The 16,449-nt window shown below is 45.2% G+C and overlaps 1 protein-coding gene across 1 annotated transcript in view; it reads right to left on the bottom strand.

Moving 5' to 3' along the window:
* The window catches only part of STOX2 (storkhead box 2), a 123,209-nt gene extending 107,203 nt beyond the window's left edge, over positions 1-16,006 (bottom strand). Inside the window, exon 1 of the mRNA XM_042811440.1 lies at positions 15,667-16,006. Within this exon, the coding sequence (XP_042667374.1) occupies positions 15,667-16,006 (340 nt within the window). The remainder of the gene's footprint in view (positions 1-15,666) is intronic.
* Positions 16,007-16,449: the final 443 nt, after the last annotated feature.

Here is a 16,449-nt window from a genome sequence, read left to right as displayed (position 1 = left end):
CTCAGCTCCTCATCAAAGTTTGTGGGTTCTCTAGGAGGGGAGGAAAAGCAGGAGGAAGGCCATGGATCACTTTAAATGAGGGCACTAGAGCAAAACAGGGTAAGCAAGGTCCTCAAACTGTGAAAGAGTATTCAGTGGTCTGTTGTGTCTGCCCCATAGACCAGAGCAGCTTTGCCAGCAACGCAGCAGACAGAAAAAAAACCAAAGACCCACAGTGTGAATGCTGGATGGTGCTTTGGCATTCCATCATGGCTATTTCTTACACTTCTTTACCTGTTGGTTATGTCTAAAATGCAGCACAGCTTGACAGCAGCACTTAAACACCCTTCATTCTTTATCATGATAATTGTGTCCATAATAGCTGAACCTCTGCTCTGTACTGCATCAAAGGGTCTTACCCTTTGTAATATGAACTCAAGAAATGGCTTAGAGCAAAATTAACTTCATTCTACCCATCAGCCAGCAAGACATACATATCTTTGCTTCCACAGGGCAGCCGATAAGCTAGACAAAGTCAGAAACAAAGGAGAGCATCAAAGCAGTTTCTTTACACAGACCAGTGCAAGTGAAGACGCTTTTTGCTAGACTGCTGCCCTGTAGTAAAAAGGAGCTCACCAAAAGTAAACATAAAGGCCCTGTTTTATAAAGCTCTGCCACTGTGTTAAAAGCTCAGGATGAGCAGACATAATGTCAATGGAGCCAAGCAGGGATAAAGCCTCAAAAACGTGGATGAGTACTCAGTGGAGCAACCCTATGGGATGGCAAGCAAAGCCACTGGATTCCACACTAATATAACAAATCCAATTTGAGCTTTTAAATAGGGAAGAATTGTTCAGAGAGAAAAGAGCTCACTGGTGGACCGGGGACACAATATTCAATCTTACATTGCTTTTATAAGCTATTTCTAGATTTTCAAAGCAGTGGGTCCTTTTGACGCTGCTCAGAAGCCCAAAGCATTGAAACCACAGCCAAATCAGGCACATAGCTGAGGCACATCATACACACATACGTGTACAACACCCAGAGGCTGACTTGCACTGGCTTTCTAGTGGGTTTCCTCTTCATACGAATACATATTCTAGCTATTCTTTTCAGTTTTACTATTTCAGCCCAGTCACTCAGCTTCCCTCTCCTAACTCCTCCATACTGCTGAAAATCCACATGGGGTGGACCACTCTTGATTCACTATTCCACTTATTTTACAGGGGCACAATGAGGATTTGGCAGAGAGAGTACAGACAAAACTGGGTTGGGTTTGTTTTTTTTTTTAGAACTGGCAAATCAGAGCAGCTCTTGGAGAGGCCCAGTAAGAGCTCATGTCAACACAAGATAAGTAGCAGGAGCACTGGAGAAGGAGGGAATGTGGCAAGCTCTTAACTCAGCTGATGCATCTTTTGGACCAACTCCTTGATCAGATCTGTGCAAAGAAAGATGCCTAAGCCATTACCTGTCAAGCCACTGCATAAGCTCTTGTAAGGCCTCTCTCATGTAAGTATCTTGCCCTTTGGTATTCCCTAGAGTACTTACAGGAAACCCAGCTATTACCCATCCTCCTCCTTATCACCCCTTACATACAGTTCAATACAATGAATAAAAATTGGCAAACCATTCTCATTGCCTGACCCAAGCTGAAGGAATGATAGCAACAGAAAGAAAGCCCACTATCACTGGTTCATGCCACGTTACTTAGCACAATCAATTTCTCCAGAAACAATAAAAAGGCACATTAAAATAAATAATAGTAAAAAAGCAACCTAAACAACAACTAGAAATTAGAAAAAAAAAAATCTAAATGAGACTCTGTGTTACAAAAAAAAGATTGGCAAGTATATTTTTACTTGCCAAACAGCTTCACAGAGCACAGGCAGTGGCATTTTTTTAATGTTTGTTTCTTGGAGGAATAAACACACTGCACGATCTCTGCTCTGCTTGTGCTGCCTGGAAGAGGTGGCAGAAGGAATTCTCCTCGCCTCCAAGATTACACATTACCCTGAATATTTGTACTTCACCGTCACGCTATGGAAAACATTCACATGAGTAATCACACTGAAGTTATTATAACTACTCCTGTGAAGAAACATTTAATCTCCTCTACAAGGATCTTCTGAGATCAGGATCTGAAAGTCGTGAATGTGCTGAGCTCAGTTTGTTGCATGCACAGCATCTGTAAGTTAAACAGTCCACTTCTAAACTAATTCCGCAGTAAATGTCCCCTTTTGTAAAGAGTCTCAGACACCAGAAACTCTTGGTTTCATGTAGGGTCATGTAATTCTAAAAGCTTTTGGGAGGTCCCTATGTTTTTCTTTTGGTGACGGGGCAAATACCACAGACTCACTTTTCTGGTCCTTGAAGCAAATTATCAGATGAAGAAAATGATGTGTCTGTAAAGGGAAGATTGTACAATGAGCAGCATACCAGTGCACTGACCCCACTCAGCCATGAAATAGGGAATTCAAGCCCAGCATTTTTCCAGGCTGGAATCTTCCACTCAATAAATTCGTGCCTGGGCTGTCAGCTAGAAGGACTCCCCATTCCCAATTCCCAGTGCCATCCTTCTCAACAGAGTCAAACTTCAGATGGTGAAATGAGTAGTTCGTTTGGCCTTTTTTATTTGGAGACCACTTGTGTATCCCTCTCTGTTCTGTGAAACATCTCCACATGAGTCATCTCCTGTCAATTTACGAACCCCCCTGTGGCTACAGAAACTGGCTTTGCGTTTGGCATGGGCTGAACAACACAGGATCTCGCAGTACACAAAGTGGTTCTTATGAACACGAGTTTTTTTGTACCATGGATGTAGCTATTTACTTTTGAACAGAAAAATCTTGAGTGTTTTTTTTAATTGTAATTATTTAGGATTATTAGGATAAATTTTTCATAAAAACCATGGCGTAGTCTAAACATTTAAAACATGACTTTCTCATTATTTAATTATATGTTGCGAAGTAGCTCTTTCATTTCTTTCAAAATTACCTTCTAATAATTTATTTGCATGCTCCCAAATTCTTACATCAAAAAAGACAGAACGTCACCTCTCTAGAGGACTCATAACTCAGCAAGCTCACACGAAATCCATTCCACAGACATCTCTCCCCTGTGCTACAGAGTTAGTACTTCTCTTGTATATTCTTGTACTGAAGCTGCTCTGTGCTTTGGAGCATCCTTGTTACATTTCCTCATATCTTTTCCAGTTCTACTTCTTTTTTTGTGTTTATTTTCTTTTGATTTTTTTTTGAAGTTGAAGAAACACACTTCAAAAAGTATTTGACATACCTACGCATCACAGTAACTACAGAGTGGCATAATGTAATCTTTAGTTTCATTTCCTATTACTTATGCAATACCTTTCCAAATATTTACTTCTGCTAGCAATTACATGAGTAATCAATTTTACCAATAGTCTTCAAAGTTAGCCTGGAATAACAGTAAAAAGTGTGACTTCCTCTTCCTACCAAGTCTAGAGTGAGTTTGGTTCCATCATTTAGAGAAGAGTTTTATCCAACTGATGTTATTAATGTTATCTTCACAACCACAAGGAAAGCTGAAAATTCTTTCTGAAAGAGTACTCATTTCTGGAGACTGAAAAAGTATCTTCTGGCTGGACTTTCAGAAGCTGATCTGTCAATAAATCAACAGGGAAACATTTTCTTGGGCAAGAAGGATATAAAATAGATATTAATAAGAAAAAAAAGTCAAAAGAAATCACATAGTCTGGGCTTTCATATATTCTCTCTCCTGATTTCCCCTTAGCTTGAAGCATCTGTCTTTCCCATTTCACCAGTCTAACTTGTGCTATGACTACAAATTCCTGCTGATACAAATAAAAGCTGAAAATTGTATTTAAAAAAGTCCTTCCACAGCACCCTGGAAAGGCTAAGGTAAATCCTACTGAATGCACAACAGTCACCCATGTGGATGGCTTCTTCCTTCAAGTTGTTTCCCGACCCACTGCAGTGTAGTCCCATCTCCAGTCAGCTACAGAACTCAACCAGCATAGCCCTGTGTTAGGAGGAGGACTGGCCTGCTCTAATAGCAATAGTAGCAGTTAGCCAGGAAACATGCAGGTTTTGTATGGTTTCTACATTTTCAGTGACGTCCTGGTCTATGCAAAAATACGTAACTAGGGTTTGAGGCTGTGTGGGATTTTTAATCATTTATTCACAAGATGGACGAAGATTATTATTCTCACAGCCCAGAGAGTATCAACCAGGCTGCAAGAAACAATAAAATTAAAGACTGAATGGTTGATGTCTCCTTTTCCCCTCCTTCACCGAGACCAACTTCAAGGCCTGCAGCCTCCATCAAGTGTTTTCTGCCCAAAGGCTGAGATAAGAGTGAAAGGCAAGAGATAAGAAGGAAATGCTTCCTAACAGTGTAGTTAATAAGTCTAAAGCCAGACTGAAAACATGACTTTGTGAGTTGAGCAAAGGCTGTGTTTGCACAAAGAGCATGTCAACTGCAGAAAGGTTACAAAAGAGGGAGAAAACGAAGCTATGAGTGAAAGAAAAAAAAAACAACAGCAGTTATTGCTGGGTTTCTGGAAAAAAAAAAAAAATAAAAGGAAAACCATGCAAGTGGCTGACAAGAACAAGCAGTGCCATAAAAAAAAAAAAGGTCCTGCTATATAAATTTGCTGGCAGCTATGGCTTTGCCAATCAACTTAAGAATCTGACAGAACAAACGAACACGGCTGAGGTGGTCAAATACTTTGTGGTGTTTTTTGCTGTGTTTTGTTTTTCGTTGAACAAGGAGCTCATTGCATCTGAAGGCACCAGCTGCCTTATCTTGCTCTGTGCAATTGTATCTGTGCAATGCAATAAACTGTCCCATTTGCCTCAAAAAAAAAGGTGTCCATGCAGCGTGGGTGGAACAGCCAGACATACTTGGTGCTGTTGGGTCTCCTATTTATCCAGAGAAACCTGTAGAAGGAGGACAAGGGGAACCTGTTCAACAGGAGCAAGTTACAAAAGGACCCATCCACAGCAAAACACACAGCAAACGTGGAAACCGTCCACCAGATCTGCAGGTTGCTGCTACCACCATATGCTGGGGCAGCAAGCAAGTAGGAGGCTGGTTGGACCAGAGACCTCCAGAGGCCCCTTCCCACCTGAACTGCCTTAACATCCCTCAATATCTGTTTGTGGACTGAAATGCAGAGAATATAAGGCTTCAGGCGTGTAAGAATTTGTTCAGATATCTAACCTATGTTAGGTCCTGGCTTACTGTGGGCTCTTGTGTCAGAGCAAGAGGCACCTCAGTGGTGCTGACCCACGCCAGTCCAAGCCACAACGGCCGTGCAGAGCAAGTATGAGATTTGGTCTCTGCTAGAAATGTGAAGAAAGGGTGATACGCCTGCAATCAGTCATCTGAAGGGACACCTGCACGTTCCTCAATGAAGCAGTAGCAAAAATTTTAAAAAAGACAAGCAGGGGAACACTGGTAAAGATTTGGCTCACACTTTCTACAGCTACACTACAAGCACCAAAGGAATCTCCATTCATCAGGCCCCAGAACACCATTTCTCGGCTCAGCTGCCCTTGTGGTTCTTCAGCACCATCCCATGTTTTTAAGGTCCAAAACCACACTGTTTACAAAATATAAACAGCAAACCAACACGATATCCACTCCAAGAGCCAACTTCTGACAGCGCTGCCTAGCAGCACCATTTCTGGAACCATCAAGGAGCAACCTGACATCTCGGAGAAAGATGGTGCTTGTAGAAGCAGCTAGAGGAGAGCCACAGAGAAAAACAGTGACACTGAGGAGGGCCAGGCTACTATCCATGCTTCATCAAGCTGGTGTGATCCTGTCACAAAGCCACCTGTGGACAGGAAGAGGAGAACCAACACATCAGCACAAGATTTAACTAGGGAGAAATTGCTGAGAAAAGGTCACTTACGGATAAAGGTGAAAGCCACAATTGCTAAGTCAACAGAAAAAGAAATCCAAGAGGCAGGAATTGGAAAGCCACAAGGAATTCACTGCAGCAGCTCAGTTTATAAAGGAGGTTTGCAGTATCCCAGCACTGCAGTATAGTCTAATAAGCCTGAGCTAGCTTTCATCCAGGGACTTAAGTCACTTAATGCAGCAACTCATCACAGGCTGCCTGAGCAGCAGGACAAGTTAGCCATTGCTGAAATCCATAATTATGGCTGGAGTTGAGGAATGCAACTGTACCTGGGCTGGCTAGTTCAAAACTAGCTCATGTACATTTATATTCAGCTGCAACACAACCAAGAAAAAAATCAAGCAGCTTAATGATGAAGCAAAGACTGGTCATCTCACAAAAGTGTCCAGACAAATCTCACCTTTTTTTTTTTTAATAGTAAAAAAAAGAGTTAGTAAAGAACAAGCCTGTAAGGGAATTTATTAACCCAAAACCAATAGGCAACATCATGCATCATTACCACGCTGTTTAGTTAAAAAAAGTACAATGTAACTCATTACTGGCTTCATTTTCCTTCTGCAGGACTCTTCGTGTGTTTATGGTTCCATATTCATGCCAAACCCACTCTGAGTATCTGTGATTGTAAATTCACCATAGTTCTACTAACTAAACATAAATGCAACTCATTCATGAAGGAGGCTAAGGTGCCACAACAAGAAATTGCTACAGCCAAAGTGGGGAGAAATGGGTAAAACAAATCCAGGCAGGTTTTGAGCACAAACTCTTAGCCCAGTTGCCTATCTTCAGATTATCTCATTTGCAAGTAGCCTCACGTGTGAGCATAATTACCTCACTGTTTGCATTGCAGGAGTACCTATCCTGCCCACACAACATCCATCTGAAAGAGCCATGAAAGCCCTCAGCCCCAAAGCACTCGTGTTGTCAGCCATAAGGCAAAGAACAACACTTGGACACACCAGAACAGGTGGGAACAGACCAGGAACTGGGAACACTGAAAAATGCTGACAAAATTTGCAGTGTGTAGGGAGCAGAGAACAGGCGTTGATTACATGGGTACTTGCACGCATGGGTGCTACACACTGGGCTTGGCGAGGTCACTGGTTTTCAGCTTGGTGTCTGGAGAGCCCCTTTCAAAGAGGTCTACAGAAAGGTAATAGTGAAAAGCAAGGCTTATATCTGCTATATTTCTGCTGGGAATAGAAATGAAAGAAAGCTGAGGATCATCGCACCAATTGATTATTACTCGCTGAGACCAAAAAGCCATGGAAAATAAAGAGGGATTGGAAATGTGGATGCATAAGCCACTGAGCAGAAGTGTTAGCATGGAAACAAGAAAAATTTGAGACAGTGTCCCCTTGCTGTTCAACAACTTCCTAGCTAGTGGGAAAAAAATAAAGTTCCATCAAACTTGTCTCCTTTTTCCCCCATCACTTGTAACAAAAATCAACCCTCTGAATTTTATAGCTCACTTTTCTTCTATCTCACAAGACAATAGTGCAGATAGAATATGCTTTGTGCTCTGTACCAGTCCAAGCATTGGAGACATTGGAAAGGCATCAGAATTGGTTGAAGTAGTCACTGAAACCCAAAGTCTAAAAATTATCTAAGCAGATGCATGAAAGAGACTTTGGCACTGTGCTACAGATAAATTTGCTTTTCCTCTTTAGGATCAGATATGTCACTGAATGAGACTAGCTGTTGACACGGAAGAGCAGAACAAGGATAGATGCAGTGATTCTGACACTAGAACATTTCACAGCCATACTGTGCTTGACACGCAGCCAAAAAGCATGTCCCTGCAGACCTTCCAACAGAAATTTGGCATAGGCCTCACCAAGGAGCTCTGCCTGCACACCTCTAAGAAAGACAAACTAGCAACCAGGAAAAAAAAAAAAAAAAAAGAAAAGAAAAAAACCCCAGCAACAACATCAAAACCAAACCAAACCTTGGAAACAAGAGCAAAGGGGACTTGAATTAATAAGAAATCCATAAACTAGAGGCTACAAGCTGTCACAATCAATGGAAAATGACAAGGTGGTAGCTGGTAACTCCTGCCCAAGTGGAAAAACTAGAAAAATTGTAGGTTAAGATGCCTGCTTTCTGCAACTTTGTCTTTATTGGGAAGGATTAATTAAGATTTATTCTTGATCCTTTAATTCACAAAGTATTAAGAATTCTACTTGATACTTTTCCTGAAGACACCTGGATGAACTCTTCTGCTTAGATTTCAGAGTATTGAAAAAATAAATGCAAAAAACACTACTGATTTTGCAAGCTTAGCTTTCATAGAAGGAGCTTCTGGCTTAGATGCAGACAATCCACTCTGGATGTAAGCAGACAGATTAATTTTTGAGGTGAACCTCTTAATGACAGCCAGGCAAACAAGAATATACAGTGCGCCTACATCTAAAACAGCAAGTCCTCTCACTGAAGCCAGACTTAACTAGCTGAGCTCACATGGAGTCATCTGTGCCTTGCTGACTCGTGACTACCCAAGGAAAAGTAATGGGAAACTTCTGTTTGTACAGTGATTAAAACATTGTATGCATCCGTATAGACACATCTGTATGAAGGTAGCAAGGAATCCAGATGAAAATTGCCCTAAGCTTTCCCCGCGAGATGCTTTAGCACATAAAATCTCTCAGAGAAAAGCTGAAAAACTTCAGAGCCTTACGAGTCCTACGCATTTCCTTCCACACCTCACAGGCTGACTGAACAACAGGTGATGGCACACATAGCTAGACCTCTTAAGGAAATGCATTAAATACTCTTAAGAAAATGCATTATAAGAACGAAACAGAGCTGGTACCTATCAAACTGGCTTCCCTACCACATGAAGCACTGTGTTCAAGGTTATCCATCTATATGGCTGAAAACCTGGCTGGCCTGCCTTCTCTTTCAGTCTTCCACACTTTCCAGATGTTTGCATTCATGAAAGAGGCTGCTCCACACGGATGACATCTAAAGATACCCAGTTGAGAAATGCTGCCCTTATTTCTTGAGCATCTCAGACCGCAGAAACTGAAACTTTTGTTTTCCAGCTCCCTTTTTGCATGCTGTTTATGTTACCTCTTCACTTCTATTCTTTGCCACAGCTTCTTACAAAAGTAATGTTCTCCTCCTTCACTACCAATTTTGAACTCATTAAACCACCTCGTGAACATGCAGCTAATTAGGACAAGCCTGCAGAGGAGGCCAGCTGCTGATTTGCTCTTGACTAGACTACAGCCACACATAACACAGCACCAAGTGCCTGCAAAGCTCCATTCGGGCTCATTCAGCCCGATCCCCAATCCACTCCTTTGGCACAACCTCTTGCCATCAGCTCCCAGGCCCTCTGCATAGGTGCTGGCCTACTTTCAGACGCCAGAGCACCTTGGCTGCACCCTGGGATTAAGTAAGGCGTTTGGGCTTCCCTGAGTGGAGCTGATGGAGACAAAGGAGGCCCTTCAGGGAAACCCAAAGCAAACAGCAGGCTTGCTCTCAGACACAGCTATTGTGTCATCTGTCAGTGAAAAGGGAACATGTTTGGGCACCAACCCTGCTGTACGCAAGCGCAGGAGCAAACACTGAACAATGCCAGAGCACGAGGCAAAGCCCGGCTGCTTGCACCTGAGCTGGGCAGTGGCTGCTAAGGCTCACGGCAGCTGGCAGCAACCAAAATAAGACGGTAAGAACTCTTTGACACAGAGATACAATAAAAAACAACTCCACAGCCACAGAAGTTCTCAGTGGTGTCATGCAGAGCTAACAAGATTCGAGTTACCTCTCTCTTCAGAATTTGATCTCAGTAAATTACCAAGCAACACTAAATCCTTTTTATGCTGGGTTAATCTCTTCAGTACGCAACGCTGATAATGAATGCATTGCTATCTGTGCTGCAGGACTCCGTAACCACATGGATCCAAGGATACAGGTAAGACAAAGCAGGTATTTAGACTCAACACATGCATTAGGCTATCAAGTCATCCTCATAGGACTCTTGAGAAAGTCTCACACATCCAGTTTCTTCCACATCCTCTGCAGACAGTCAGAGGTATTCACAGATGGCATTACCAAAGTTAGAAAATACAGCTGGAGTCTGAAAGAGTGAATATTGATTTGCCTGTTTTTCTGAAGCTATGTTTCTCTAGCTTTGACAAAGTTTTTTGTTCTGTTTTGTTGTTTTCTTTTTAAGGATCAAAAATATTCCCTTATTAAATAAAATACTCATTTTATAGTCTCACAATTCATCAGACTCTGCTGCCAGGTCTCAAACACAATGGCCACAGCCAGCTTCCCCTGATGCTAATAACATATTAGGAGCTTTACAACCCCAGTGCTAAACACCGTTCTTGCAGTCTCACTCCTTTGTTAGCTTCTGAACACCCAATGAGAGCACACGTTGCAGCATGTGCAACCCCAAGAGAGCAGGAGTTCCCACAGCTGTGGGTACAGGCAATGATGGATGCAGTGATGCACTGCCCTGCTACCAACATGGGGACTGAGCCACTCTTCTGCCACAATCCAGCCCCACTCAGGGCTTCCTCCAGAATACCTGATGGATGAAGGGGAAAGCCACCAAGACTTGTCACCAACCCTCTCCTCTCTTTCAGAGGGATTCCACATTCCAAGGGTAGCTCTGTGCTCTTCAGCATCTTTGCCCTCCTCCAAAGGCAGGCATGACTAGCCTGTGGACATTATGAATCACTTCAGAGCTGGCAGAAACTGCTGCAAAAACACACCATTGTGAAGCTACCCAAACCAAGCTCCTCAGATATTAGCATTCTTCACTGCCACAGTGTATAAATTTTGTAAAGAATCAAACCTGGAGGCATTTCATAGCATTTAAATGGTCTGCCTTTCTAAAAGGGTGACCGCTGACAGCCATCCATGCACCAGCTGACAGTAAAATTTGAGGTCAAACTACAATAGTACTGTGTCTGACTGTTTCCAGACCTCTGTTTTGGCCCCTATGCCCCAAGGAAGACAAACAACACAGTCTCACATTGCACAGTTAAGAGCACACTCAGCCCCAGAAAACACACTGCGGAAGTTATTACACAGTGCATATTTAAGTGCACCATGTACTTTCTTCCATAAGAAAAACCAAAATCATAAAATCACAGAATCATTAAAGTTGGAAAAGCCCAAGATCATCCAGTCCAACTGTTCACCTACCACCAATGCTGCCCACTAAACCATGCCTCTAAATACACCTCTACACATTTCTTGAACACCTCCAAGGACAGTGACTCCACCACATCCCTGCAGAGCTCATGGTCCAGATCCCGACCAATACAGTTTTGATAAGTGCTGATAGCAATATTACACCATTTTTTTCTCTAGCAAAAAAGTAATTAAAGAGCAAACAGAAGAGCCACTGTTCTAATTCCCTGAATCAGCCTGATTGCGTGCTCTATTGCTGCTGTTGCGCAGAGCAGAGTCTGATTTAAAAAAAGAACACAAAGAACTACTCAAATGTCAAAAGGAAAACACCTAATTGCATCAAAACATACATGCGTGTACCTTCTTAGCATTCATACACTTCTCATCAGAGGTCTCTGGTGAAATTCCAGGTCAAACTGAAGGGTTGGGTATACTGGACAGAAGGAAGCATGTTTACATAGTAGGTGAAGGGACTGAATCCAAGAAGAACAGAATATCCTTAAAAACCTTTGCAGATCTGGCCCACCCAGGGAGCAATTTCAATAGTGGAAACTGGATATTGCAGTAACATTTCCAGCAGTCAGCATCATTAGAAAATAATCAAAACATTTATGCTCTTGTATTTATAGCAGAAATGGTTTGGAGAGACCTTCAGATTTCAGAAGCCCATTAACCTTCTGCTACCGCAGGAATTGATTACTAAGTTACCCCTTCCATCTCCACTTTTCACAGCCACAGTTTCTGCACTGGAAGCCGCCATCTGCTTGCAGCTTTTATTTTACCTTCCCTGAAAGCTTCTGGCGTGGCATCACAAGCTGCTGGAGCCAACAGCAGGCACAGCATGCTGGGAAGGCACTGAGTGCCAAGAGCCCTGCAGGACACCTGGGTTGCATCTTCGCCGTTACTCTCCCTAACAGAGGTCTCACATGAAGACAGGCATGTGGTAGAGCTCTGGAATGCCCCACCTCAGGGACAAACTGTAATTCTGCTGGCCAGGAAGATGGGGTCATCATTTGGATGACAATTATTAGGCAAGGTGCCTCTACAAGCAAACTGCAAAGAAAACCTAAACATGACGCAAAAGGAAAAACTTTGGTATTTCACTATAAGTTGAAAAGGACTAAAAAGGAGCAGAAAATCTGATTTTCCTCCTAAAAAAATGAAGGGGCAGGTGAAGAGCAAGACAGGCTCATTCAGCATGCAGCGAAGGCAACCCAGAAGCAGATTAAGAAGAGTTTACTGCTAAGTCCCAGCCACCAGGAAGGGCTGTCCACACAATGGCACACTTTGTAGGGGAGAGGATCTTGAAAAGGGGAGAGACGGCATGGGCTGTCCATTAACCTCACACATCCTTGACTCGAGTTGTTCAATGAGCACAATGCGTCAGTGTGTTTGACTTTGCTACTTCATGAGGAGTGAAGAAGCAAAGAAAAAGAAATGAAATTAAGTCATATCTTTCCTTCCTGTGTGTGTGTGTTTTTCACTTTCTCTGTGCATTTTAGATCAAGGCGGTAACCTGCATTATACTTGTAAGCCAACTGCAGCTTTCTTGAAAGAGCAAAAAGCATTTGACTCCAAGGTTTTGCAATCAAAGGGTGAGCACCAACCACATCTCCAGAAATTATGCACAGCACACATAGCCCACACTCATAGAATTACAGAATCATTTCAGTTGGAAGGGACCTCTACAGGCCGTGTGGTCCAGCCCCCTGAAATGAACAGGGACACCTACAGCTCCATCAGGTGCTCACAGCCCCTCCAGTCTGACCTTGTCTGTCTCCAGGGATGGGGCATCCACTGCATCTCTGGGCAACCTGTGCCAGTGCCTCACCAGCCTTGTTGTAAAACTCCTTCTTATGCCCCCCTAGATCTCCTCTCTTTTAGTGTGAAACCATTTCTCCTTTCCTATCACAGCAGACTCTGCTAAAGAGTCTGTTCCCTTCTTTTTCATAGCTCCTCTTTAGATACTCATGCAGCTCTTCCCTCTTGCCAGTCTCTAATAGCTGCTCTTAGAAAATACCCAGCCCAACACTTCTGAACTCCTTTTTTGCTCAAAGTTGGGAGCAAATTCCTGAGTACCTCAGTCACTCAGTCACCAGTTCGATCCCCTGAAGTTCCCAGGGCAAGCCTATGAGGCACACGAAAGGTGTAGGTGAGCCTGCAGACAACTCTTTCTCTGAGGTTTCATTACTAGGAAACCTAACACTCCCTCACTGAAATTTTCATTTAAAGGAGATAACTGGAAGGAAAAAAAAAAAGAACAAAACAAAACAGACAATCAACGTTTTATGATTGGCTATAAATGAATAACATTTTAACAGATAATGTCCAATAGTCTGCAACAGCACCATAATCACCCACTAATGATGGGAGAACTCACTGTGAAAATTAGCGCACCTCAACTGGCGGGGTGTTCATTTAATTTTTGGTGCCAGGAAAGAAGAGGGCAGGCAGAGGAAGAAAGGGCACACTTAGCTCCAGCTCGTGGAGCAGTAAAATCCCCGTCCCCCCCATGCCTGGCCGAGCACAAACAATGCACACCAGCCCAACCCCACCAAAACCACTGAATTGTAACTCGTGCTAGTTAGTTTAATTATTGCCCATACATTTCTTGAAAATGCCATTTGAAGCATCAGCTTCTAATTGGAGAAATGGCTCTGAGCGTGACCGTGGGGCTGTTACAAAGTCTGGTCACTTTCGTAGAAGGGCATGGCCCTTCCACAAAGCGGGTGGAAACCTCTCAAAGACACCCATTGTCCAAGAGGCAAAAATGGAGTGCAAGGAACACAGAAGGAAGTCTCATCCATGAACACAAATGGAGACTGGAAACTGAGGTGGAGCACCAGCAAGCCTTGCTTGGGAGGCACCAAAAAGCTGAAAATGGGAAAAAAAATCCGGCTTCCAGGATGACAAACACAACTGGGAGCAAATGGAAGGCGTGTCAAAGAAATGCTATTAAAATAATAACACTCATTAAAGACTTAAGTTACAAAAGCCTTGCAAAGTTACAAGAAAGCGGCAAGTCATTCTTACCCAAGACAGTGAATTTCATTCCAAGACCTATAGGATTATGGATGGGTTTCCTGGGGCTCTGAATCAGCAAACATAGCATGAGCTGGCTTTGGGGCTTTGCTCTTTCAAAGCCTATGTGGGTTCCTCATCCAATCTGAAGCCAAGGTACACCCCCCAGTTTCCTAACAGGCTGATAACTCTGACACCAGCAAAAACAGACAGCAGGTAGGCTGCTCTCATGTAACCCTTGGATTACACTACCCCAGAGGTGAGCATTAAAGCCACGCACTGAGCACTTCACACCTTGTATCCTCAAACCCCAAGCTGAAGGAGCTAGCTAAAGCAGTCCTCTGATGTGCTCCATGTCCCAGCTCAACTCTTCAGCAGGGTCTATTGCTACTATTTGGATCTCTGGACATCAGACCCTCTCAAGAACTTGCTGGCCCAGATATACCTGCCACAAGCAACAGAGCACTCAGGAGGTGCCACCAGTAAGAACTATCAACAGTGCCTGTGGAGGACCAGAAGCCAGACCCAGCCTGGGCTCACGGAGCACTTCAACACACAGGGCAGCACGGGCCTGCCCAAGCCTCCACACGCACACACGTGAGGAGGAGGTGCTCCCCTCCAACAGCAGCGGGAGGCTTGGGAAGCACTCAGCAAGCACTGCCCCACTTTCTCATGTGACCCCGAGGGTCAGTTGGGTTCCAGTGGAAAGAAGGCAGTGGAAAACCATAGCTCAGTTGTTCCCATCTCCCTCAATGCAGCCAAGAACAAACACAACAGGCAGGGCTCTAGCTCTGCTTCCATAACTTTACTCAAACACCGAGAAGCATTTTCTGTTTTTAAAGTCAAACAAAAACACTTGGCTCAAGTTTTCTGTAAATCCACAGTGAAGGTAACCCCCAAGGAACAAGTATTACCCACGCACTAGGGAGTTTACTTATTAACACCAACTCCCAGCAGAAGTGCATTTCCGTATTTCAGAGTGGGCTCCAGAGGACTGTTTGCATTCCTCTCCCAGCAATGCCAAGGTCAAAGCACAGCACTCTGTGCCTGATGAATGCCACCAGCCAGCAGGGATGGGATGGGGCACCCCAAAACCAAACCCCGAGTGTTGTGGGCCACAGAGCCCTCTTACAAACAGTGATAAAGCACAGAAAAACCTTTCTATCAATAGGACAGGATCTACCTCCTGTTCTGCAATGATGTAAAATGAGGGGGCTGCTGGTCCTGAGCCTCCAAGCGTCCCCCTCTACGCAGGAGATACAGCAGTTAGAGGGAAAAAGTGACAGTGAAAGGACTGAGAGCTGCCCGGTAGCACGCCAGCATCCAGAAACAAGGCTCTGAGAAACACTGAGACCATTTGAGTTCTGCTCTCCACACGAGCTTTACCCGGTTAACTTTGCATCGGAGCATTTTTAATGCTCTGAAAATCCCACTGGGAAGAGAGCACCCTTATATTTGCGTCCCGCTCCAGCGGCCCAATGCACAGCGGGCAGGAGCTGTACGCGGGGACAGCGGCCGCAGCGGGTCGCTACGCGGGGGGGCCCCGTCCCGTCCCGTCCCGTCCCGTCCCGTCGCGCCGCGGCACGTACCCAGGCACTTGATGTGGAAGCCGCTGGGGGGTTTGAGGGAGCGGCGAGCCCAGCCCTGCCGCAGCACCTCCAGGTGCTCCTCCTTGCCCTGCACCAGTAGCACCTGCTCGTCGATCCAGCCCAGGAAGAAGGTCTCGGCCACCGCCGCCGTGGCCCGCTGGTCCCAGAAGTGCTGCATGTTCTCCCGCTTGAAGTCCGCGAAGATCTCGTAGCCGATGCGGTGCCGGCCCAGCTCCGCCGCTCCCCCCGGGCCCGCCGGCCGCCCCCCGGCCTCGGCGCCCAGGACGATGGCGAGAGAGTGCGGGGCGATCTGCAGGCACCGCTCGGCCCGGCGCGGCATGGCCGCCCGGCATGCCCCGCCGCCTCCCGCACCTCACCGCACTGCACCGCACTGCACCGCACCGCTCCGGGCTGCCCTAGCGCGGCACCGGCACGGCTCGGACGCTCCGCCCCCGTACACCTCCGGCCCGACCCCGCCCCGCCCCGCCCCGCCCTGCCACACGGCTTTTTCCCGCCTCCTCCGGGCCGGAAAGCCTTCCGCGTCCCTCGCGGGGTGCCGGCCTGCTGTGTGACTCCGCACAACCCGTCCGCAGGACAATAGACTCGGCTCGGCTGGAGGTTTCGGTACCTCTGGGTGATGCCTGGTGGTTTCTGGGCCATCCTCAACTCTGCTCTACTGTGTCCAAGCGCCCATCACCACCCGCGATCTTCCCTCACTGGCTTGTGCTGTTCTCCAGCATCCCGAGGAGTGTTACAAGGAGACAAGTGTAGGAGCCAAGCTGC

Source organism: Centrocercus urophasianus, unplaced genomic scaffold (assembly GCF_019232065.1).
Source record: "Centrocercus urophasianus isolate 14NV4802_14NV808 unplaced genomic scaffold, USGS_Curo_1.0 seq_13, whole genome shotgun sequence".
NCBI lineage: Eukaryota > Metazoa > Chordata > Aves > Galliformes > Phasianidae > Centrocercus > Centrocercus urophasianus.
This window is presented reverse-complemented; position numbering and strand designations above follow the sequence as displayed.